Source organism: Erpetoichthys calabaricus, chromosome 10 (assembly GCF_900747795.2).
Source record: "Erpetoichthys calabaricus chromosome 10, fErpCal1.3, whole genome shotgun sequence".
Classification (NCBI taxonomy): domain Eukaryota; kingdom Metazoa; phylum Chordata; class Cladistia; order Polypteriformes; family Polypteridae; genus Erpetoichthys; species Erpetoichthys calabaricus.
In genome coordinates, this window is record NC_041403.2 from 69,020,695 (window position 1) to 69,046,609 (window position 25,915).

The 25,915-nt window shown below is 37.3% G+C and overlaps 1 protein-coding gene across 1 annotated transcript; it reads left to right on the forward strand.

Annotated features, from left to right (window-relative positions):
- Positions 1 to 9,971: 9,971 nt before the first annotated feature.
- On the forward strand, positions 9,972 to 24,357 carry pdcb (phosducin b). The gene is made up of 3 exons (XM_028811379.2): positions 9,972 to 10,089; positions 12,625 to 12,785; positions 23,745 to 24,357. The coding sequence occupies exons 1-3, from the start codon at positions 10,026 to 10,028 to the stop codon at positions 24,267 to 24,269; spliced, it is 750 nt and encodes a 249-aa protein (XP_028667212.2). The 5' UTR covers positions 9,972 to 10,025; the 3' UTR covers positions 24,270 to 24,357.
- Positions 24,358 to 25,915: the final 1,558 nt, after the last annotated feature.

Genomic DNA, 25,915 nt, shown 5'->3' on the forward strand with positions numbered 1-25,915 from the left:
CAAGGTGTACATTGAGTTATTCGTGTTGATTTTGATTTTGTTGTGAAGTCTCCTCCATTTTAAAGAAATTTAACAGCTACACATTAGTAAATGCTGAGTAAATTAGCTTCTCTTTGTCATAGCATGTTTTTATTATAAGAAAATGTGGAATTCATTTCAATTAAAATAATCCGTAATTAAAAAAAACAGGTGAACCTATAATGCAATAAGTGGGTCATAAAATGGATAACGCAATAAATGAGCAAATGATTAATTATAATTCACAATCTATACAACATTCTAAATTTAGGAAAGGTTTTTCTGTTTTTCTAATCTTAGCTGAAGTCCTCATATCTTCTCTATTCTATTTTCCAATATCATAGTTTCTTTTTAAATTTTGGTTCTTTTAGAACATTAGAACAATCTAGACGAGAACAGGCCATTCAGCCCAACAAAGCTTACCAGTCCTATCCACTTATTTCTTTCAAAAAAACATCAAGTCGAGTTTTGAAAGTCCCTAACGTCTTACTGTCTACCACATTACTTGGTAGCTTTTTCCAAGTGTCTATCGTTCTTTTTGTAAAGAAAAACATCCTAATGTTTGTGCGAAATTTACCCTTAACAAGTTTACAACTGTGTCTTCGTGTTTTTGATGAACTCATTTTAAAATAACAGTCTCGATCCACTGTACTAATTCCCTTCATAATTTTAGACACTTCGATTATGTCACCTATTAATCTTCTTTTTCTTAAACTGAAAAGGCTCAGCTCTTTTAATCTTTCCTCATAATTCAACCCTTGTAGCCCTGGAATCAGCCTAGTTGCTCTTCTCTGGACCTTTTCTAGCGCTGCTATGTCCTTTTTGTAATCTAGAGACCAAAACTGCACACAGTACTCCAGATGAGGCCTCACCAGTGTATTATAAAGCTTGAGCATAACCTCCTTGGACTTGTATTCCACACATCGTGCTATATAACCTAACATTCTGTTAGCCTTCTTAATGGCTTCTGAACACTGTCGGGAAGTTGATAGCTTAGAGTCCACTATGACTCCTAAATCCTTCTCATAAGGTGTACTCTCGATTTTCAGACCACCCATTGTGTATTCAAACCTAATATTTTTACTTCCTATGTGTAATACTTTACGTTTACTGACATTACATTTCATCTGCCACAAATCTGCCCAAGCCTGTATGCTATCCAAGTCCTTCTGTAATGATATAATGGATTCCAAATTATCTGCTAATCCACCTATCTTGGTATCATCTGCAAACTTAACCAGCTTGTTACTTATATTCCTATCTAAATCATTTATATATATTAAAAATAGCAGCGGCCCTAGCACTGACACCTGTGAAACACCACTCTTAACATCGGCCAGTTCTGATGAGGTTCCTCTCACCATCACCCTCTGCTTCCTGTGTCTGAACCAATTCTGCACCCATCTAAAAATATCACCCTGAACTCCTACTTCTTTTAATTTGATGCCCAACCTCTCATATGGCACCTTATCAAATGCTTTCTGAAAGTCCAAATAAATAATATCATATGCTCCACTTTGATCGTATCCTTTTGTTGCCTCCTCATAGAATTCCAGCATGTTAGTAAAACATGACCTCCCTCTTCTGAACCCATGCTGACTGTTCCTAATAACTCCCGTCCTTGCCAGGTGTATATGAATCTTATCCTTAATAATTCCTTCCATTAATTTTCCTGTGATGCATGTTAAGCTTACTGGCCTATAGTTGCTTGGATCTGCCCTGTCACCCTTTTTATATAATGGGATGATATTTGCCATTTTCCAGTCCTTTGGAATCTCTCCAGTGCGCAGTGACTTCCTAAAAATATGTGTCATTTTAATCAGGATTTTTTCTGTACTTTTTCTTTTCACTTTTGCTCTTTTAATTTGTTGTCACAACTGTCTTCTATTGCCCACCTTGTTTAATTCTACTAATTATTTTATTTTGTGAGTGTTACGCTATGAAAAGTGTAGTACGAAATGCCACTGAAATAAATTGAGAGGTGCTTGTTCAGTCAGTCTCAAATGAAGAACTGTATATAATATATGAAGAAACAATTCATCGTTTCTCTGTAATTTAATACTTTTCAAACAGGAGTAAAAACACTTTGGTATAAAACTCTGCATTAATAGGAGAAGTCATATTAACAAAACTATACTTCTCTATTAATACCTCCAAGAGTATTAATACATGCAGTTTATGCAACAAATAATGTCTTCTATAAAGGAACACCATTTACCTGTAAAGAAAAGTAGCATGGTGGCACCATTTGTTGCCTTACAGTTCTAAAAACTAGGATTTGACTTCAGGCTTTGCAGACTTTGCAAATTGTTCTCATTTCTGGATATTTTTGTCTAAGTAGCCCTATTTCTACCAACAAGGCATTTTGAGTTAATTGGTGTCTCTGAAATGGTCCAAGTCACTGTAGGTGAGCATGTTTTCTGTGACAGGTCAGTTCTGCTGTGGGTTCCCTGAAGTTTCAGAAAATGGATGGCTGGATGAAGGCAAATGTATTAAAAGAAAGGCAAGAGACAAAGCATGCAGCATTTCTTTTTCTATGTTCTTCAGAGCTAGCTTTAAATTAGAAACCGGTGTATGTTTGAAAGAAAATAATTAGATTGTTGGGACTTGAAGTTATATAAATTAGTTTCATGGTTAATAATGTTTTTGGATCAGTTTATTGTAAACCAATTCTGATACACCAATGTGCAGATGCTTAGCAAAGAGATAGATAGATAGATAGATAGATAGATAGATAGATAGATAGATAGATAGATAGATAGATAGATAGATAGATAGATAGATAGATAGATAGATAGATAGATAGATAGATAGATAGATAGATAGATAGATAGATCTTTATTGTCATTGTCACTTTTACAAAGGAACAATGAAATTGAAGGTGCAGTCGACTCAGTGTGAGGAATAAGAGTTAAAAAGACAAGAAGAGAGAAAAAAATAACAAACCGAATAGTAATAAAAGTACTTTACAAAATATACAAATTGCACTTGTTGACTTAAGGTCTATATTGCACATTGGGAGAATGATACGGAGCAGTTTTATTCTGAGTTCAGGGCCATGATTGCTTTCGGATAAAAGCTGTTTTTAAGGCAGTTTGTCCTGGTTTTCATTGCTCTGTATCTCTTGCCTAATGGCAAAAACTGGAAGAGGCAATGACCAGGATGTGATGAATCCTGTGAAATGTCTATTGCTTTTTTGTGGCATCGGGAGGTGTAGGTTTGTTCCAGAGTGGGGAGGGTACAACCAATTGTTCTCTCCGCTGTCCTGATGACCCTGTGGAGCGCTTTCTTTTCTGAGGAAGTGCAGCTGCCGTACCACACACACAGTCTGTACGTGAGCACACTCTCGATGGAACAGTAATAAAAAGCAAGGAGCAGATTTTTGGGGAGATGGTTCTTTCTGAGAATTCTCAGAAAATACAGTCTCTGCAGCGCCTTCTTCAGCAGCACCTTGGTGTTGGCGCTCCAGGTCAGGTCATCCTCCAGCTCAATACCCAGAAACCTGAACACCGGGACCCTCTCCACCAGAGGTGTGACCAGAACATCATGTGTGGGTGGGCATTTGGCTTGTTTGTGGGGGCAAAAAATATCCATCTATCCATCCATCCCCATTTTTGTAGGGGGGGTCTAATAATAATAACAACATAGTTTTATATAACATGTAAAAGCAAAAATTGTGGCATAAATCATAACCTATTGTTCAATAAAATTAACAGAGGCAATGGAACTTGTATTATACTAGACGCGTGTTTGTGGAAGCCGCCACCGTCTTTTTCTAGAGCTTTTTTCCAATTAGTGTAGCTGTGTTTGGTGAATATGTCCTCGCAGTCCGAATTGGAAACACTAAATTTGTGGCAGGCAAAGCAAAAGCTGCCATCACGGACAACAGAATATTCAAGCCATGGTCGAGACTGATACCAGTTTGCACTAAAACATCTGAGTGTCTTTCCGAATGCGCGCTTGGGATAATTAATTAAAATGGGCTGGGAGGGCTATCCATATTTAAGTCAGGCAGACCGGACTGTATATTTTGTTGAAGGCAGAGGTTTGGAGTACCCAACATGGGCGCAGAGCTGGAGGATTGTGTAGGCTTATCTACATCTTTTGGAGTATCATTTCCCGATGTGGGTGCGCTGTGCTCCGTGTTGGTAGCAGCAGTGCTGGGCTCAACCATGGAGCCAGCAGCTTGCGGAGGGACAGAGGTTGAAGATGTCTGCTTTTTAATAAGCCACCTATGCATAGCCGTTGGTGTTACCAACCAGAAAATAAAAGAAGAATGGAACGTATACGCTGTTTTAATTAAAGAATGTGGTCAACAGGTTCAAAATGTGCGGTGAAGTGAATTGTGAGCAGCACGGTGCCTGTCTAGTGGAGGAGGTACTGACGGATACCCCCCAAATTCAAACAGCCAATTGGAAAGCAACTCAGTTTTGAAAATCAAATGTTATTCTTCTCCAGAGTTTTCATTGGACAGACAGAGCATTTCGCAGGAGGGGGGGCACGGCTTGTCTCCGTGGGGGGGGGGGGCAGTGTCCACCCCAGCCCCCCCGTGGTCACGCCTCTGCTCTCCACACAGGCCCCGCCAATGATGAGTGGCTGGATGTCAGATACCGGAATGACTTAAATCCACAGATAGAACTGCAAAACTAATACAATTTTTATCTTTGACAAAAGAAAGCACTTCCTTTCATTTGCATTTTAAGCAATGTGATTCTAAAAATTAAACAGTTGTTTAACAAAGAAACTATTTGCCATTAGCCTTTCTAGCTTCTCATACTGAAGTGTCATATTAGTTTAAGAATTAAATAAACCTAATCTTTGTAACACTGCTGTTTTCCATCACCTTTAAGCTATTTTGCTTTTAACCCTTTACAGTAGAATCAAAGTTTTTAATTTTGCCTTAAGGGTCCTCTGATTATTAAAAAGTATGGCAGTATTAGAAAAGCAAGAGCAGATTACACAGTTCATTTTCAGTACACCGATTCACATTCTTACTGGGCAAGTCTCTCTGTCTTTACAGTTTAGGTGCCAAAAAATATAGCATTAGGTTTAGCTTTGAGCCAGTTAATTGTCTGTTATTTTAATGGAAGAAAATTTGCAATGGTGATGGACAGGTTGACAGACACGATTAGACAGGAGTCCTCGTGGACTATAATGTTTGTGGATGACATTGTGATCCGTAGTGAGAGTAGGAAGCAGGTCGATAAGACCCTGGAAAGGTGGAGATATGCTCTAGAGAGGAAATGAATGAAGGTCAGTAGGAACAAGACAGAATACATGTGTGTGAATGAAAAGGAGGTCAGAGGAATGGTGAGGATGCAGGGAGTAGAGTTGGCAAAGGTGGATGAGTTTAAATACTTGAGATTAACAGTATAGAGTAATGGGGAGTGTGGAAGAGAGGTGAAAAAGAGAGTGCAGGCAGGGTGTAATGGGTGGAGAAGAGTGTTAGGAGTAATTTGTGACAGACGGGTATCAGCAAGAGTGAAAGGGAAGGTCATATGGTCAGCTGTGTAATATGGGCTGCAGATGGAGGCACTGACGTAAAAAAAAAGGAGACAGAGCTGGAGGTGGCAGAGTTAAAGACGCTAAGATTTGCACTGGGTGTAACGAGGATGGAAAGGATTAGAAATGAGTACATTAGAGGGTCAGATCAGGTTGAATGGTTGGGAGACAAGGTCAGAGAGGAGAGATTGCATTGGTTTGGACATGTGCAGAGGAGAGATGCTGGGTGAAAAAGGATGCGAAGGATAGAGCTGCCAGGCAAGAGGAAAAGAGGAAGGCCTAAGAGGAGGTTTACGGATATGGTGAGGGAGGACATGCAGGTGGTGGGTGTGACAGAGCAAGATGCAGAGGACAAGAAGATATGGATACGGATGAACTGCTGTGGCGACACCTAACAGGAGCAGCCGAAAGAAGTAGAAGAAGATTTTTATGTAAGAAAATGTAAAGTATTACACATAGGAAGTAGAAATGTTGAAAGGAGAATGATTTGAATACACAATAGGAGGTCTGAAACTTGGAAGTACTTCTTATGAGAAGGACATGGGAATCATACTTGATTCATCATTATCAACATGCAGACATTATATAGAAGCCATTTAGAAGACTAAGAATGTTAGGTTAAATGGCATGATGTATGGAGTACAAGGTAAAGAATTGATGTGTAAGCCAACTAATGCTGTGGTGACTCCTCACCTGGAATACTGCATGCAGATGTGGACCCTGGGTTACAAAAAGATATAGCTGCGCTAGAAAAATTACAGAGAAGAGCAACCAGGCTGATTCCAGTACAGTACATGGAAGTATAAGCAATGAGAAAAGATTAATGGAGCTGAAGCTTTTCAGTTTAAGCAAATTGAGATTAAGAAATGACATGACTGATGCTTTTTTTAAATTATGAAAGGAATTAATACAGTGGATCCAGGTTATTACTGGAAAATTAGTTCAATGTTCAATGTAAATTTCACACAAACGTTAGAAAGCTTTTTCTACACGCAGGGAAACATTGACACATGGAATAAATCCCAAGTAGTACGTTGGAGAGTAGGGCTTTAGTGAACTTCAAAACTTGGCTTGATGTTATTTTGGAGAAATTAGGTGGATACAATTGTCAAGCTTTGTTGGTCTGAATGGGCTCTTCTCATCAAAAATGTATGAGTAACTCAAAGACACCAGACTCCAGAATTGTAGTCAAAAGGCTAGCAGGGTTGGTTAGTCCAAAACAAAGAGAAGTTTTGCCAACGAAAACAAAAAAGAAGTTTAAAAATTATTAGTTAAAAAGGAGGAAGAAAAAAGAAAATCTGACAGCTGAGTTGTGGCTCTGAAACTCAGGATCTGTGCTGGTATCTGGAAGGTTACTGGTTCAAATCCTGTTACTGTCAGAAGGGATCCTACTCCATTGGGCCCTTGAGCAAGCAACTTAACTTTAAAATTGCCCCAGAGGTGCTGTATAATGGCTGACCCTGTGCTCTGACCTTCAAAGGTCATGTGAAAAGACCATTTCCCCTCAAAGATCAATACAGAGTACTAAATACCAAAATTCTTAGAAAAATAACAAAGCACACTGCAAGATACCTTAGATTATCCAAAACCTTGAATGCAGCTGATACTGTGACACCATCTTTTATAGGCATGATATGGTGACATAATATGTCACATGAATTGTATGTCATATGGCCAGCAAAAGGCATAGATACAGCAAGCAACATGGAAAAACCAAACATAATATTGATAATAAATATGGACAAAATGAGAAATACTGCAAAACAACAATAATCATGACAGCAGGAAGTAGCAAGCAAACAGAAAGACTGTAGGCACCTAAACAATAGATTGGCAAAGAAGTTGCTTAGAGATGAAAAGCAGCCATGAGTTGACTGAGAGCCAGCCAGCTACACACATCAACTAATACAGTACAAGGAGTGAAGCTATCAAAGACGAGGGCTGGCAATCCACTCAGATAACCAGAATATGCCTTTAACAGAAGACTGAAGAGACAGTCCCTAACCAAGATAGATGAAGATGATGAAGAGTAAGGAGCAGGTAGGCACTTGTATCCAACTTACCCCTCAGACATGAAACAGACAGTCCTTATGGAAAGACAAACAAAAAAAAATCTTCTTGATTCCCAGGCATGCAAATAGGCAATAACAAACAAGCCCCCGGAAAGCTACTTAGTCGACTCAGGGGAATTAGATAGTCGTTGCTAACAATTCTATGTGTATGTATAAGAAAGGGTAGATAGTTATCAGTTTTTGACTCACAGTTCACTATATGAAAGCATAACACAAATAAACAGCTGCAATGCTTCATGCAGAGATAGAGAAATAGAGTTGGCATATTAACAAACAATCTGATTAACGAAATGATGACTCACCGGACAGAAGTAATAAAACAAATCAAAAGCAAAACAAACCCCAATAATCACTTTTTCTGGAATCATTACTTAATCCAGACTTCCATTCCTAATAAACATAACCACAAACAAAATACGGCATTGTATATGTGTGTCTGCAAGTCAACTCATATTACAAGGGCCACCTGGAAAATAGGCAAAAGACAGAAAAAGTGTAAAATGTCTATTAATGTAGTTAAAGTGAGAAAACCAGAGATTAAAAAACAAACATTCTTTAAAAAGACAAAAGTTTAAAAGCAAAGTTTGTTATCTGCAGTTCAGATAACCTTTTAACCCTATCACTGCAATTACCTATGGGTCATGACCCCATGGGGAACAGCCCCTAGTAAAAGGAAAGCCAATTAGAAAATGGAATATGTGGCGGCCAGAAACTAAACAAAATCTAAAATATGTCAAATCATCTCAATAGAAAATCCTTTACCCAAAAAAATTCTTTATATTTTTTCTTTGCCACAAGCCAAAATATAAGTATTTCGTTCCTTTGATTTCTGTGGATTATTTTCCAAAATGTTAAAACAGCAATATTAATTTCTCCTGTTCTTTTTCAATTATGTTATTTTTAAAGGAGTAGTATCTTCTAATACCTCTACTAATGACAACCACACTAACTGCATATCAATATATTGCTGCTCTATTTGGAAAATTACATCATGGACAAGCAGTGCTACAGAAAGCAAGAAGCAAAACAGAAAATAGGCAGAAAGCAAAACAAAGTGTAAAACAAAGAAAAAGGACATTGAGAAAATTGCAATAACAGCACAGAAAAACAGCTCGCTTTGTTGCCCTGTACACTTATAGACTGTTAAACTCAAATATTAAGGTGGAGCTGTTGTATGGCGCAGAGACTTGGAGAATCACAACAGCTATAGTCAAAAGAGTGCAAGGTTTCATAAACAGCTGCCTAAGGAAGATGCTATGGATTTATTGGATAAGTTCTGCATGACCACCTTCTATTCTGTATGGACAAGTGACCTAGGGTGTGTCCATTTCTTTGAAAGGGACTGAAATCCAAGGCTGTAATGACACCTGGGGCCTCTAGAAACAGTCATCAGAAGATCCTTGTGGCATTCCAGACCACAGAAATGGCTGCCAGGTTTTTCCCAGAAGAAGCTTTTGGAGTACTTAGAGTCAGGAGGTGAATGAATAGAGGACTTAAACCAGCAAGAGAAAGGGAAGCCAGAGAAAGGTATGGTAGAAGTGGAAAAGGAAGGTTTTATTAGCTTATTAGAATAGAAAAGTGCATTAGACTTTTTACCAATTAGATAGGGTAGGTATGATTTTTGTTTTTTGCTGTTTACAGTATTTGATACTTTCATAATCCCTTATGTTTTTCCCATCACTGTTTAGCACTTTGGCAATCAAACACCTTTTTGCAACTTTGTCCTCCCTGGCATTTATTTTGGGTCATGCTTGGCTCAAGAGTACACATTTAATCTCAGATTTCCTACACATGCTGTTGGCTGGAAGCTTATATATACTTCCTGGATATGCGGAGGTTTCTACCTACAATACAAAAGCATGCTGCTGAGTCACTTGGATTTTTCTGTTGTGTGTGGGTGTTTGCCGTGCCATTGTGGTACATGTGCCTATGACATTTTGTTATAATAAGTCTCAGCTTAGGTAAATATTCATGTAGTCTTTGGCTGTATACTCTTAATACAGTAAGTAATGAATGCCAAAGAATAAGTTGGTGCAATCGTTAGTACTTATTCCTCACAGTTTCTGGAACTTAAGGTGAACTCTCTGTTAGAGAACTATTGTGTAGAGCTTTCCATGTTCTCAGTATGCCCACATGGGTTCCCATATACAGTAAGAACTACTTTGGTTGATTGGTGACTCTGCATTACTAGGCATGAGTGAGGATGGGTGAGAATGCCTTGCAATAAACTGACATTCTATTAAAGGATGAATCCTGCCTTATTCCCAATGCTGCCAGAATACAGTTACGCTCCCTGTAAAGTTTTAGTGGATAAAGAGTGGAGAAGAAAATAATAAATATATGTCAAGAAATTATTACCTAAGAATTAAACATAGAAACATCCAAGTTCAATACCTTTTTGGTTGTCTCAAGGTAGATTGGTGAAGACCAGCAATGTCAAGCCACATGAGAAACAGTGTGGAGGAAGATTTGGAGGAACTGCCTGCAACAAACACAGGTGAGACTCCATTGAATACCTTTTCAAGCATTATATACTTTAATTCCATAGTGAAAGTCTTATGCTTTATAATTACTCAGTTTTTAACATTTACAGGCTTGACATCTGAGAGAATAGCAAAAATAAAACATCAAAAGTGAGATAGGGTTCGTGACATGAACAGATTTAGCTACTAAAGTACTTTGTTCAGATATATTTGCATGCGTGCAGACTGTCTGGAGAGATATAGGCACCCTCGGGCAAACCACGAGCAGGTACAAGAAGAATTCCACAGTGAAACCAGTACATATGTTGGATATATCTTAATAACCTCAAACACATTCATTCATGTCATTTTTTATGAAATGACAAGACAGGCAAAAGCAACAGCAAATGAACATCTTTAAAAAAGCCATTTTGAAAAAAGAGAATTTTTAGAACATCGTAATTAAATAAATTTATAATCTTACTAAGGTTTAAAATGTTAAAATGTTGTTTGTTTGGTGCATTTTAATTGCAGCCAAGAGAACTAAAGCTTAGTTTACATCTACACATTCATTAAACTTTCCCCTACCTTTATTTTGATGTGGGCTTTGCAGTATCACATATACCACTGCGTGCATAAAGCCTTCCTGAAAGCATTTTCAATATCCATTGAATGCATATCATGCATAAAGGTTATAGCAGTGCCAACTCCACAATTCTATCCATCCATTTTTTAACCTGCTTTATCAAATTCAGGCTCATGTGGGGCAAGAGCCTATCCTGACAGCATCACACCCTCAAGGAATGTCCATCATAGAGCAAACTCATGTAGGGCAAATTTTGAATCCGAAGTTAATCAAACATGTGTCTTCAGGATGTGGGAGAAAAACTGTAGTTACTGAGGAAAACATTAAGCCAACATAGGAAGAACATCCAAAAAACACCAAAACATTTGCCAGGCTAGGGTCCAATTATATTATACTGTATATACAGTGACCTCCATGATGTTTGGATCAAATTTCTACACAGTGTTACCAAAATGCACGTAAATGCCCTTAAATTAAAGTCTGCAATTTGCACTTTAATCACATCTGAATTGTTTGCTTTGTAATTTTAAACCATAAGAGACGAGGGGTACATCAATGAAAAATGTGTAATTGTCCCAAATACTTTGGTGGGCACTGTGACTAATGAGTATTATAACCCAAAATGATGGTACATTTATAAACCAAGATATTTAAAACTTTTTTAGACTACTGTTTCAGTAGCAGTATCAGGCAGAGTGGTGGTTTCCAGTTCCAGTCCTGAGGGCTCCTTGAGCCTGCAGGTTTTGTTCCAACTAGGTTCACAATTAGTGTGTTACTTCACCTCAAATTGATCTGATTGTTTTATTGGTTGATTTTTTTTCTCATATTCTGCATTTAGAAAAGTGCAGTAGTGTAAAATGTACATTTGTTAGAAATGTATAAATTGCCTTATTTTTGACATAGTTTTTCTATGTTCTTAAGTCAAATTTCTCTGTTAGTTGCTCATTTAATTGTATCCAAATAATGACAAAGGGCAATGAATGAAGTTGAGAACAGGAGAAATGGCATATAATGATGAAAAGCTTGACACCAGAAGTTTCAAAACTGATTTTTCTAAATTTTATTGGAATATAGCAAGCATTTACTGTATGTATGTACTGTATGTTATATTAAGATACATTTTGTTTTTTTTGGCTTGGGTTTTATCATCACGATCATTATAATTTTAATTTCTCCAATTGTTCTGGTTATTTATACCTTTTTTACTGCTGACCAATGCTAGTGGGCCTGACAGATAAGTAGCTGCAACCTGTCAGCATTGTGTTATTTGCCCTGGTGTCTACCTGGTTCATTGCTATTTGTCTAAGGAATATTTCTAAATTTCTAACACATGTAAATGTCACGCTACTGCACTTTTCTAAATGCAAAATAACAGAAGGAAAAAGATGAACTAATTAAACAATAAGATCAATTAGAGATAAAATAACACACTGGTTGTCAAACTGGTTGGAACAGAAACCTGCAGGCACGGGGATCCCTCAGGACTGGGATTGGAAACCACTATTTTTTGCTTTTCCTCCTTCAAATTATGATAGATAACATTTGCCTCAGGACCACCATATGAATTACATGTTGAATGACAGTGGGTTTAGGGTAATTATTTTTAAATATATATATGCATGCTTTGACTGATTAGCATACATCTGTGACAAGCATAGACATACTGCAGCATTTTAAAGTACACATCTTAATAAAAGTGAGGTAAGCAGCAATAAAGGCATCCATGTCTAGAATCAGCACCAACTACACATGGGCATGTAACATCAATGTTAAGTTCAAACAAACATAGAGAATGCTCCAAAAAATGGTACTATAAGTCTCCACAAAGAGGATCAGTTTTGATAACCAGTGAAACTGTTGTGTAAAACTCAGCTAGATTTCAAGATGCATAGAAAATCTTTTGATTATACTGTAAAAGTGATAATGGTGGGATAGCAATGGTGGCAATCAGTAAAGGTTTCTTTGTGATCCTTTATAATTCCAGGCCCCAAAGGAGTAATTAATGACTGGCGTAGATTCAAACTTGAAAGTGAAGATCATGAATCAATTCCTCCAAACAAACGGGAGCTTCTCAGACAGATGTCTTCGCCCTACAGACCCCCTAAAGGTGATGAAAAAGAATTGCGTGAAAGATTAAATCGCAAGGTAAATTCCTTTGAATTCCTTTGAATATAGACATCTTTGGTACTTGATACATTTTGAGACTAGTTATACAATTTCCTCAAAGATGTATTCACTGTATACCCTCCTTTTTATGAAAAGAGATATTTTCTGCAATTAGAGAGGAACTCATATTCAGTAGTCAGTGTTGAATGCTACAGAAGTATTAATAGCATGAATAATACCATAGATTTAATTTACTGTATATACAGCATTGAACTAAAGGTAGAGGTCTAAGGTGACCTAAAAGGTAAGCACTACTTCTTCTGATTTATGTCCATCTCCCTCTGCAACTCTAAACTGAATTAAAACAGTCAGAAAATGGACAAATGGATAGATTTCACAACCCAGCCACAGGGGATGCACAAACCAGTGTGTTCCTTCATGCCGGTCCCAAGCCCGGATAAATGGGGAGGGTTACATCAGGAAGGGCATCCGGTGTAAAATTTTGCCAAATCAATATGCGGACAACAATACAAATTTCCATACCGGATCGGTCGAGCCCTGGGTTAACAACAACTGCCACCAGTACTGTTAGTCAACAGGGTGCTGGTGGAAATTGGGCTACTGTTGGCCGAAGAAGAAGGAGAAGAAGAGGGGGGAAGACGTGTCCGGAGGCAGGGGGAGAGGAGGAAGGTAAAGAGAGTGGAACTGAGGGTTGGAACTTTGAATGTTGGCAGTATGACTGGTAAGGGGAGAGAGTTAACAGATATGATGGAGAGAAAGAAGGTTGATATATTGTACGTGCAAGAGACTAAATGGAAGAGGAGTAAGGCCAGGTGGATTAGAGGTGGCTTCAAATTGTTCTATCATTGTGTGGATAGGAGAAGAAATGGAGTAGGGGTTATTCTGAAGGAACAGTATGTCAAGAGTGTTTTGGAGGTGAAAAGAGTGTCAGACAGAGTAATGATTATGAAGCTGGAAATTGGAAGTGTGATAATGAATGTTGTTAGTGCATATGCCCCGCAAGTTGGGTGTGCAATGGATGAGAAAGAAGATTTTTGGAGTGAGTTGGATGAAGTGATGAACAGTGTATCCAAGGGACAGAAAGTGGTGATCGGAGTGGATTTCAATAGACATGTTGGTGAAGGGAAAAGAGGAAATGAGGAGGTGATAGGTAGGTATGGTGTCAAGGAGAGGAATGAAGAAGGTCAGAGGATAGTGGATTTTGCCAAAAGGATGGACATGGCTGTGGTGAATACGTATTTTAAGAAGAGGGAGGAACATAGGGTGATGTACAAGAGTGGAGGAAGATGCACACAGGTAGATTACATCCTATGCAGAGGAGTCGATCTGAAGGAGATTGAAGACTGCAAAGTAGTGGCAGGGGAAAGTGTAGTTAAGCAGCATAGGATGGTGGTCTGTAGGATGACGTTGGAGATCAAGAAGAGGAAGAGAGTGACGGCACAGCCAAGGATCAAATGGTGGAAGTTGAAAATGGAGAAGAGGTTGGATGATGTGGAGATAGTGAATCAGGAAGTGCAATGGATTAGCAAGGAGGAAGTAAGGACAGCTATGAAGAGGATGAAGAATGGAAAAGCCGTTGGTCCAGATGACATACCTGTGGAAGCATGGAGGTGTTTAGGAGAGATGGCAGTTGAGTTTTTAATCAGATTGTTTAATGGAATCTTGGAAAGTGAGAGGATGGCTGAGGAGTGGAGAAACAGTGTACTGGTGCCAATATTGAAGAATCAGGAGGATGTGCAGGACTGTAGTAACTACAGGGTGATAAAATCGATGAGCCACAGCATGAAGTTATGGGAAAGAGTAGTGGAAGCTTGGTTAAGAAGTGGGGTGATGATTAGTGAGCAGCAGTATGGTTTTATGCCAAGAAAGAGCACCACAGATGCGATGTTTGCTCTGAGGGTGTTGATGGAGAAGGCCAGAAGTGTCTTTGTGGACCTGGAAAAAGCATATAACAGGGTGCCTCGAGAGGAGCTGTGGTATTGTATGAGGAAGTCAGGAGTGGCAGAGAAGTATGTAAGAGTTGTACAGGATATGTACGAGGGAAGTGTGACAGTGGTGAGGTCTGCGGTAGGAACGATGGATGCATTCAATGCTGAGGTGGGATTACATCAGGGATCAGCTCTGAGCCCTTTATTTGCAATGGTGATGGACAGGTTAGCAGACGAGAATAGACAGGAGTCCCTGTGGACTATGATGTTTGCTGATGACATTGTGATCTGTAGCGATAATAGGGCGCAGGTTGAGGAGACCCTGGAGAGGTGGAGATATGCTCTAGAGAGGAGAGGAATGAAGGTCGGTAGTTACAAGACAGAATACATGTGTGTAAATGAGAGGGAGGTCAGTGGAATGGTGAGGATGCAGGGAGTAGAGTTGGTGAAGGTGGATGAGTTTAAATACTTGGGATCAACATTACAGAATAATGGGGATTGTGGAAGAGAGGTGAAAAAGAGAGTGCAGGCAGGGTGGAAAGGATGGAGAAGAGTTTCAGGAGTAATTTGTGACAGACGGGTATCAGCAAGAGTGAAAGGGAAGGTCTACAGGACAGTAGTGAGAGGAGGAGAGGAGGAAGGTTGGAGTTGGAGTTGGGTTGGAGATGGTGGCACTGACCAGAAAGCAGGAAACAGAGCTGGAGGTAGCAGAGTTAAAGATGTTAAGATTTGTACTGGGTGTGATGAGGATGGATAGGATTAGAAATGAGTACATTAGAGAGTCAGCTCAAGTTGGACGGTTGGGAGACAAAGTCAGAGAGGCGAGATTGCTTTGGTTTGGATATGTGCAGAGGAGAGATGCTGAGTATACTGGGAGAAGGATGCCAAGGATAGAGCTGCCAGGCAAGAGAAAAAGAGGAAGGCATAAGAGAAGGTTTATGGATGTGGTGAGAGAGGACATGCAGGTGATGGGTGTAACAGAACAAGATGCAGAGGACAGAAAGATATGGAAGAAGATGATCTGCTGTGGCAACCCCTAACGGGAGCAGCTGAAAGAAGAAGAAGAAGCTCATACAATTTTTGTCTTGGCAAGGGTCACAATCCTATCTATTGTATTCAAATACAACTGAATTGGGTGCATTTTCCAAAAGCGTCATAACACTAAGAACATTATAAAATCCATCTTAAGATAGATTGTTAATTTATAAATGTTACTCAAAAGCCATCGTAACTAAAACAGCATGGTAAATCCTTTGTTAGCTACATGCTCTGTGTCCCACACGTTAAACCTGTTCCCTTTCTGCCAACCATGTTAACAGAATACATTCAGTTCACATCTGAATTTAGAATTAGAATCTTAGAATACTAAGATTTACCCTTGAGATTATATCATTTTCTTAAAGTTCATTAATGCATTTGTATGATTATGTTTTATAAATAAATGTTAAGTAAAATAATTTAAACTGTTAATAATTCATAAGTTAAAATTTTTATGTGCTTTAAATGTTTTGAGGAATCAGTCCTTAAAGGTTTCAGCTACCATTATTTTCATGGAGACATTTTCTGGATTGCAATTTGTTTTCGGGGAGAAGTGGCAAGAAAGAGCAGGGAAGGAGAAGAATAGCAGGCTTGAAAGAAAATTGACTCTACGGTCGACCAAACCTGCCCAGAAGAATGTCGATTGAAGTCTGTGCCTGAGTCTCCAACCACCACCTCACGAACCCAACAGTTTCACTTTATTTAAATTAATTCAGTTGGTTGTGACTGATACCCAGTAATGCTCCCAGATTCATGGAGTATTGTTTCATTCAGCATTGAACGTAGAAGTGATTTTTGAATCACTAAGGATATTGTGGCAGAATGTACAGGTATCTTAATCTGAGCCAAATTGACAATGTGTCGAAAAACAAGAAACAGTGGTTTAGGTGGTTGACGTAAGTGGGTGATATTGGGTATACCCATTGTGCATATCTGTTTAGTTAACTAACCGACAGACATTAGCCAAGGAACAATACAGCGCAGCACATTAGCAAACTCGTAGACTGATCGAACAGAAGGCATAGGTTCAGGCATAGCTGTATGGAAAAAGCCCTTCTGCACTCTTCATAAAATCAGCCATGCTGTTCGGCAATTATGTTAGGTGCTATTCTGCACAACATTGCTATTAGAGCAGGATTACACCTGCTTAGTGAACAGGATTAAAGGAGGGTGCCAAAATTCCATTCCTGATCTTGGAGCAGAAGTGTGTATACCAGGCCTGCGCAGAGGCTTGGCAGTTCACCATTGTTACTGTTTTTACACAGTTCTTTTGTTTTATTCCCCAGTTTCTTAATAGTACAATTTGCTAATATTTCAAAATCCTTTAGTTATTCCCTATACTGTATGTTTAAGAAATAAACTTGGCATTCAACATCCAAGGAAGTGTGGGGATATTTACTGGAATTTATTCATATTAATTTAAGGATAAGAGAAAAATAACAGATTATATAAGTTAAATATATACAAAAACAAGTTACATAAGGTAAGGCTGTCCAGATGGTATCTGTGTGTCTACAACAGAGTAAAGTTAATTTCCGATGTTTTGCAATATAATTCTCTTCACCATCTCAGTGCACTTTCATTCATTTTTTTTGTCGATCTTGAAAAGGCTATTCTGTGCCTTGAGAAACAATGACACTGAGTTGTAATCTAAAAGAAGAACAAACTCCTGTTTAGAAAAGTAGGGTTTTGTTTTACAGTGGGTGTCTGTCACTTTTTTTTTGCATTCATCTTAGAAACAATTTATGTATGATTGTGTACTTGTTTACACAATATTTCTTAACTGTTCATTAAATTATGATTACTTCATATTATTTTTCACAACTTTATTTCATCCCACTGAAGAACCAAAATTGTCATACAATTTCAAACTAAGGTATCTAAGGTTGACAGCAAGCTACCTAAAAGAGCGAGAATCTATTGGATCAGCGCTGGCCAGCACCATTCATTGCTACAGTACAGTATTGTCTATCAATCGTTTTGCGACTTATGATGCTTTTTTGTAGGCACCGTCAGAGGCTGGGTTAACAAACTTGTACCTTATCCTCACTCATAAAGTAGCCAGTTAAGAGAGATTTTGGGAAATGCATGAAAACATAGCATTATGAACAGGCATCATAAAGTTGCTTGTTAATCACTAAGATTCATACTTTTCTGATAATGCTGCCCAGATCATAATACTAGTTTCAAAATAGTTTAATCTAAAAAGCCCAATAATTCTGAAATATAAAATGCTTGTCTCAGTGTTTTAGGTGTCATGTTGGCTGCTTCACAGCTCTAGAGACCTGCATTCGATAACCAATGCAGTTGCTGTCTAAAAAGATATTTATCTACTTCATAAGGTTTCTTTTAGTAAACAATGACAAGCTTAACTTGGAATCGCTATCCTAAACAGTATGACAAAGTAGCACAGTATATGTATCCATGTTTACTATTACCTTATATTTTATTTATTATGCAGGCAAACATATGTTGTTTTTAAGCAATGGCTTGGTCTAATTTTAACAATCTTCCCTTCTATAACAATAAACTTAGAAACCCCCTAAAAACTGTTAAAGTTAGGTTAATTATAGCATGCATGACTATACCATGTGTTGGATTGCCGTACCAATTCTGTTTTGCATCTGTGACTTCTGATTTCCATGTCTTTTTGAAATATCAGGGAATTTTCTTAAAGGGATCAGAACAGAATCTAATGAGCATATTGGAAAAAGGACATTTTTACATAGAATCTGTTAATACCAAGCCATTAAAATTCCTTTTGCGTTCTTTCACTTAGCTATTTTACCATAGCATATATCAAGAAAGATTTACTGCTAGTATTACTCCAGCTGCAGGTCTGAAATGCTTTATGTAATTTGCAGAGAAAAGAAATCTTCTTTCAAGTTTCACTTGTGTAATGATTAGAATTAAAATCAACTGACATGTTAATTCAACTAAAATTTTGGAAACACATTTCTTGAGTTCTGTAATGAATCACAATTTTAAGTAATTTAAGTACTGAGAATAATCATTGCTACCATGGATTTCATATTAATTGTGTTTACTCATATTGTTACTTACTGTTACTTGTCACCATGACAACAAGCCCTTGTCGCCAACATCTACACTGTTTAACTTAAATTCAAAGGATTAACATATTTGCTCTTTAATCATTCATTCCAACGCAAACTCTTTAAAGTTAAAGGTGGATACACATTTTGAAGAAGATGACTTATGTATTCATCAGTACTTCAAAAAGTTAATTGTTTAAAACATTTTTATCTATTTAAGTTCAAGCTCAAATGTATTTTACCATCACTATTAATTATGAATTTCCAGGAACATTGGTGAAAAAAAATAATTTCTATTTTTAAAGTTAACAATTAAAAAAAAAAAAGGACAGGAAGTTGAAACCAGCACGGGGTGGACACAAGCAGCTTGAGAAAACACAGATAATCTGTTATCAGCCCAGTTCAAATCAAGAGATTAGCCAATGCAGAATTTAAATAAAACCTGGCAGTGGCTGATGTAAGAGACACAGAGGCACCGTAACTTGAAAGAACAAGCCATGACTTCCAGTCTGTGGTCACAAGGGACAGCTTTAAAATGAATTAAAAAGTAAATGACTACCTATACTATGTTATTGCATTTTCACCTCTAAGTCACACCATATCTCTAATTGGATATTCTTAATATTGTTCTTTGATTCTGTTTTCTGTGGTGTCATTATGATCACAGTTAAAAGAAGCAGCTTTTGAAACTCATAAAAGAAGGGATACATATAAGCCTAACAGAGTGGATGAACCTTCAGTCTGTATTTAATGAGCAAGAATCAGTATGAAGAACAGACTTAGAAAACAACTTTCAGAGGATATAGGATAAAGGGATATTGCTGAGGATCAACATGCAAATTATCTGTATCATTACACTGAGATTGTCTAGGATAAAAATAATAAAGTTAAAATGCATGCTACTTTGAATGGTTTGCTATCAGTTTGTAATACAACTAATTGTACCAATATGTATAGATGTGTGCAGCTTATGCTAGGAGATAAAACTGGTAAGGTGAATCGCACATTTCTACTAAGAATGTCACTTTGTCTTGGGGCAAATATTCAACTGACCCAAGAGAAAGTGAACAAGACAAAAGTACTCATAAAGGTCCTTGTACAGGTATATTATTATATCATAGGTGATGATACAGGAACTTTACGTACTCAGGACCAACAATATTCTTCATGTTTACCAAGATTAGGTGGTTTATTCCAATTTAATAATGCTAAAGTCACTATGCCCCACACACTCACCTCGTAGATGGCGGCTTAACCCGCTTCTATTAGCAGATGAGAACTGTACAGAATTTATATCCAAATAAATCAGTTTATTCCTAGAGAAAAATACATCCTCAGAGGTTTCTGCAGGAATACTCTGGGAAACTCTAAAGGCCTTCTTAAGAGAACAGATTATTTCACATCTTTCCCACAGGAATAAATTAGAAACCAACAAAGTATCAGAACTAAAAAGCAAAATTACTAGAATAGATGAAGAACATGCTAGGCTTCCAAGTGAGGCTCTACATAGGAAAAGGCAGGCTCTGCATTCAGAACTCAAGCTCCTCACAACTAAAGAAACTGGACAACTAATTTATAAATCCAGACATCATTACTATGAACACGGGGAGAAAGCTAATAAGCTTTTAGCTCAACAAATCCACAAGCAAGAAGTTCGCAATGCAATCCCAGTAATCACCAACACGAACGGAGACGAAATCATTGACCATAAAAATATAATGAACACATTTAGAGACTACTATAAATCCTTATATTCTACTGAGTTTAAAGAAGACAACACACAATCTAATGCATTTCTGGATACATTACAGCTACCACAAATAGATACTTTTAGTGAGGAGGAACTGGATAAACCTCTGGCGATATCAGAATTACTAGATGCTATAAAGTCACTTCAAGGCAGGAAAGCAGCAGGCCCTGATTGCTACTCTGCAGAATTTTATAAGAAATTCTCAGCTCAGCTAGCTCCCCTCCTATTAGCAACATTTACAGAAGCTAGAGACAATCAAATTCGACCTCAAACTTTTCGCCAAGCATTAATCACCATCTTTCCTAAACAAAATAAGGACTTATTACAATGTGCATCATACAGACCAATTTCACTTCTGAATAATGATGTTAAGATACTCTCAAAAATCACAGCTAAAAGGATGGAGAAAGTACTGCCTTTGGTAATATCACAAGATCAAACTGGATTTATCAAGGGTCGACACTTATCCTCCAATCTTCGACACCTGTTTAATGTAATATACTCACCAACAAAGTCAAACACCCAGAAATATTATTATCATTGGATGCAGAAAAAAGCATTTGACATGATTGAATGGAAATACCTTTTCACTACATTAGAGAAATTTGGGTTTGGCCCCTAACATTTGTGCATGGATCAAACTACTGTATACCAATCCAGAAGCTTCAGTTTGTATTAACAACATTTGTTCAGACTACTTTAAACTAGAACGTGGTACCAGACAAGGATGCCCCTTGTCACCACTGCTATTTGCAATCGCCATTGAACCATTGGCGGTTTACTGTCAAAATGCTGATCAGATAAATGGGATTATCAGAGAAGAACTGGAACAGAAAATTTCTCTAGATGCAGATGATATGGTACTGTATATATCAGACCCACAAAATTCTGTGCCTGCAGTCTTAACAGCACTTAGAAAATTTCAAAAGATCTCTGGTCTCAGAATTAATCTGAATAAAAGTGTACTCTTTCCAGTGAATTCTTAAGCACACAATATCATATTGGACACCTTTCCTTTTATTATTGCAGATCAGTTTAAATACCTAGGGGTAAACATCACAAGTAAACACAAAGCTCTTTATCAACAAAATTTCGCCATCTGTATGGAAAAAATTAAGCAAGACTTGCATAGATGGTCAACCCTTCATCTCACTCTAGCTGGAAGAATTAACGTTGTTAAGATGAATATTCTTCCTAAGCTTCTTTTTTATTTCAAAACATTCCAATATACATCAATAAATCATTTTTTAAGCAATTAGATTCAACAATAACCTAATTTATTTGGAACTCAAAACATCCGCGTATCCAAAGAGTGACCCTACAAAGACCTAAGGCAGAAGGTGGCATGGCTCTACCTAACTTTCAGTTTTATTACTGGGCAGCAAACATACAAGCTATAAAAACCTGGACACAAATAGATGAACATACACAAGCTTGGTCCGCAATAGAAGTAAAATCCTGCAGTACTTCTTCATATTCCCTGCTTTGTGCCCCAATAAATGCAAGGGATCGGCAATATACTAATAACCCAATTGTGCTTCACTCACTCAGAATATAAAACCAATGTAGAAAGCATTTTAAGAAGGAGAAGCTTTTATCTGTGGCACCTCTGCAAGAGAACCACCTCTTTCAACCCTCGCAAACATATGCAGTTTTTAATATCTGGAAAAAATTTGGGATTAAATTGCTCAGAGATCTTTATATAGACGACATCTTTGCATCCTACGAACAGTTAAATTCCAAATTTAACTTTCCAGCTACACATTTCTTTCACTATCTTCAAATTAGGAACTTTGTTAAACAGAACCTGCCTGATTTTCCTCATCTTGCACCCTCATCCATGCTGGAAAAAATATTGCTCAACTTCAAGGACTTAGATACCATCTCTGCAATATATAAAATTATTTTACAGTCTCTCCCTTTCAAAGATCCAAGAGGACAATGGGAAAAAGATCTCTTAATCAATATATCAGAAAGGGAGTGGAAAGTAGCAATGCAGAGAATTCACTCGAGCTCCATATGCGCAAAGCATGCAATTATTCAACTCAAAATTATATATCGAGCACATCTGTCTCGCCTAAAACTGTCCAAAATGTTTCCAGGGCAAGATCCAACCTGCGAACACTGCAATCAAGTCCCAGCCTCACTGGGTCACATGTTTTGGACCTGCGCCAAATTAACATCATTTTGGACCAAAAGTTTTAAGTGCCTCTCAGACAGCCTTGGTGTCACAATCCCTCCTAACCCATTAACAGCTGTGTTTGGTGTTCTTCCAGATGGGTTTAAATTGGAGAAGGACAAACAAACTGTGATTGCATTCACAACACTGGCACGCAGACTTATTTTGCTAAACTGGAAGAATCCTAACTCTCCTCTTTTAAGTCAGTGGGTAACCAATGTTTTACACTATTTGAAATTGGAAAAAATCAAATATTCAGTCAGAGGATCTGTACAGAATTTTTTAAAAACCTGGCAGGATATAATCAATAAAAGTTTAGAATAAGCTCTTAAAGCACCGAGGAAGTAATTATCTCCGCATTTCTTTTTCCTCCCCAATTATCTCTACTGGCCTATTAAACTCATCAATTTAAGTTTTATCCCGTTGGCCATGCTCTCTCTCTCAGGGGTGGGGGTAGACTTGTTTTTCAATCCTATTTTTTGTAAAAATTGATTGATTTGTATGAATGATTACAATAAAATTAATAAAATTTAAAAAAAAATAATAATGCTAATGACATAATTCAATCCAAACCATATTTGAAAATGAGCTGATGCTCAGCAAGAATTTGCTCCTAAATTTAGGTCTAAAGTTGTCCACTTAGTCATTTGGTAACATTGAGAAAAATCACTCACCCTGTCATTTTCTGAGCCACTTAAACCAACATCATGGTGAGAAAACAAAAACAAATGTTTTGCTCTTAATTTAATCTTTTAGGTCAGGCTTGGTAGGCATGGTTAAGAAGGTGTGCATCAGTACACACACCATGGTAGTTCCTTCCTTGTGAATGACGTTGCTGAGTTAGGGTCCACTTACTTGTGATCCTGTAATGGAAAAAGTAGGTTTGTAATATGGATAGATGGGAAAATGAAAAATATTAGGCTTATTTTTTTAATTACCATATTTCCAAGCAAGTTTTAGCTTTGGTAAAAAAAATCTTCAGGAAGTCTAAAAACAAAGTACCCTAACTTTTCTTTTATTATTAAATAGATGAGCATACAAGAGTATGAACTGATCCAGGATGAAGATGAGAAGTCTCTACGAAAATATCGTAAGCAATGCATGCAAGAGATGCACCAGAGACTGAGCTTCGGACCCAGATTTGGTTGCCTGTATGACCTGGAGAGTGGAGAACAGTTTTTAGAGGTGATTGAAAAGGAACACAGACTGACCATCGTGGTAGTCCACATTTATGAGGATGAGGTCAAGGGCTGTGATGCACTTAATAAATGTTTGAGCTGTCTGGCCACTGAGTACCCATCTGTAAAGTTCTGCAAGATCAAGGCTTCCAACACAGGGGCCGGTGATCGCTTTTCAGATGGTGTGTTACCTACTCTGTTGGTTTACAAGGCAGGTGAGTTAGTAGGGAACTTCTTAAGTATAACAGAGCACCTGAATGAGGAGTTTTTTGCGGTGGATGTGGAATGCTTTTTGAATGAGTACGGTCTTTTACCAGAGAAAGAGTTTGGAGCATGTCAGAACACAGGAAGTGAAGATGATGCTGATGTGGAATAAAACAGGAAGATCTCTAAAACAAAAAGTTAGGGCAATTAGAGTAGGGTGAAATTTAGATTTACATTACATTTATGTATGGTTATATATGGTGCAAGATATCCCCAGATTTCAGCAATGCTTGTACAGAACATTTATTTTATTTTGGTTGCTTTCATAGTTATCCATTACAAAATAATAATCAAAAAAGATCTTCTTACTCACTTTTGAAGAACAACACAATGTCTGTCCTTTGAGGAAAAGCCATCAAGGTTTAGAAGAAGAATCATTTCACACTACAATTTATTTGCTTCACTTTCAGAGACATAACATTTGGTTGGAATGTTTCAGTTTGAAATTGTTACCACTCTTGAACTAGCAAAACATCCTTCATATAAAAAATTGATATTTAATCTTTTCAGGGCATATTTTTGTTGAAAGAGGTTAACACAATTTCACATACATTCCAAAATACCTGTTGTAAGACTGTCAGTAAAGATAAAAGCATATCATTATGCAAAAACTGAGGATGACATAGAAAGCTACAGAAAAGTTTTGTACATAAACAGTAGTATCTGTTTTAAAAACATCTCAAAAAGAGTTTATTTAGGAAAGAAATGAGTAAACATGCATGTATCATGTATTAAAATTGATCAACATGAAGCCATAAAGCAAATGTAAACAGTAGGTGGTAAGCCAAGGAAGTCTTTGAACAAAATGATATTGGTCAGTAATATCTTGGTGTGTAGCACATCTAATATCTGCTTGCCTATATTGCTTAGGAAAGAATAAACCATTCAATTTAATAGCAATATTTTTAATGTCCTGTGTATTAATTGTGTTACTCAAAAATGGTAAGACAGGGGATGACAGGAAATACAGCAAGAGCTTCATTCTTACCATAAAGTATTATATAAGACTGGCAAATATTGGTATTTGTGGTGGATGTTACTTTTCACCAGCCTCTACAAAATTATTTAGGGTAACAAAATCAGCATATTGGAACAATGAAATACAAACATGCACTTTAAATGTGGGCATATAAATTCATTATAATTCTGCAAAAAAATAATAATTTGAGTCTATACATGGCAAATACAGTAATTATTACATTTTTTATTTATAGTCTGATGTAATTGACAATCTACTGTGAGAAAAGCTTGATGGTCTAGTTTTAAAGATGGAAGTGTCAACAGTGCTGTGCATCTATGTTTGTCTGCAGTACTGGGCAGATTTTAATAAATGTTTAATACTAAAACAATAAATGCAAATGTTGTTATATCATGTGTTTGTTAATCTGATGTTGTTAATTTAATTTTAATGATATTATGATCAAACTATTTTAAATGCTGACTATTAAAATCAGTTAATAAAATTACCAGAAAATTCCTGGCCTTTTTGTTTTTTTTAAATTACACAAATCCATTTACTAATTGCTCATTATTCTATTACCAATTTCCTAAAGTTGTTTTTTTTTTGGTTCAGGTCCACTGGGAACCAAAGTCTTATCATATAATCTAACATGATTCACAAGGTAAAATCCAACCCAGGGAGCTGGTACACTGCAGGCACACTAAATCACTTCTACACACACTCTTACATGCCAGAAAAATGTGAAAACTGCTCACATGCTGCACCACAATTGTGCTATTTTTTATGAAAATGCAGTT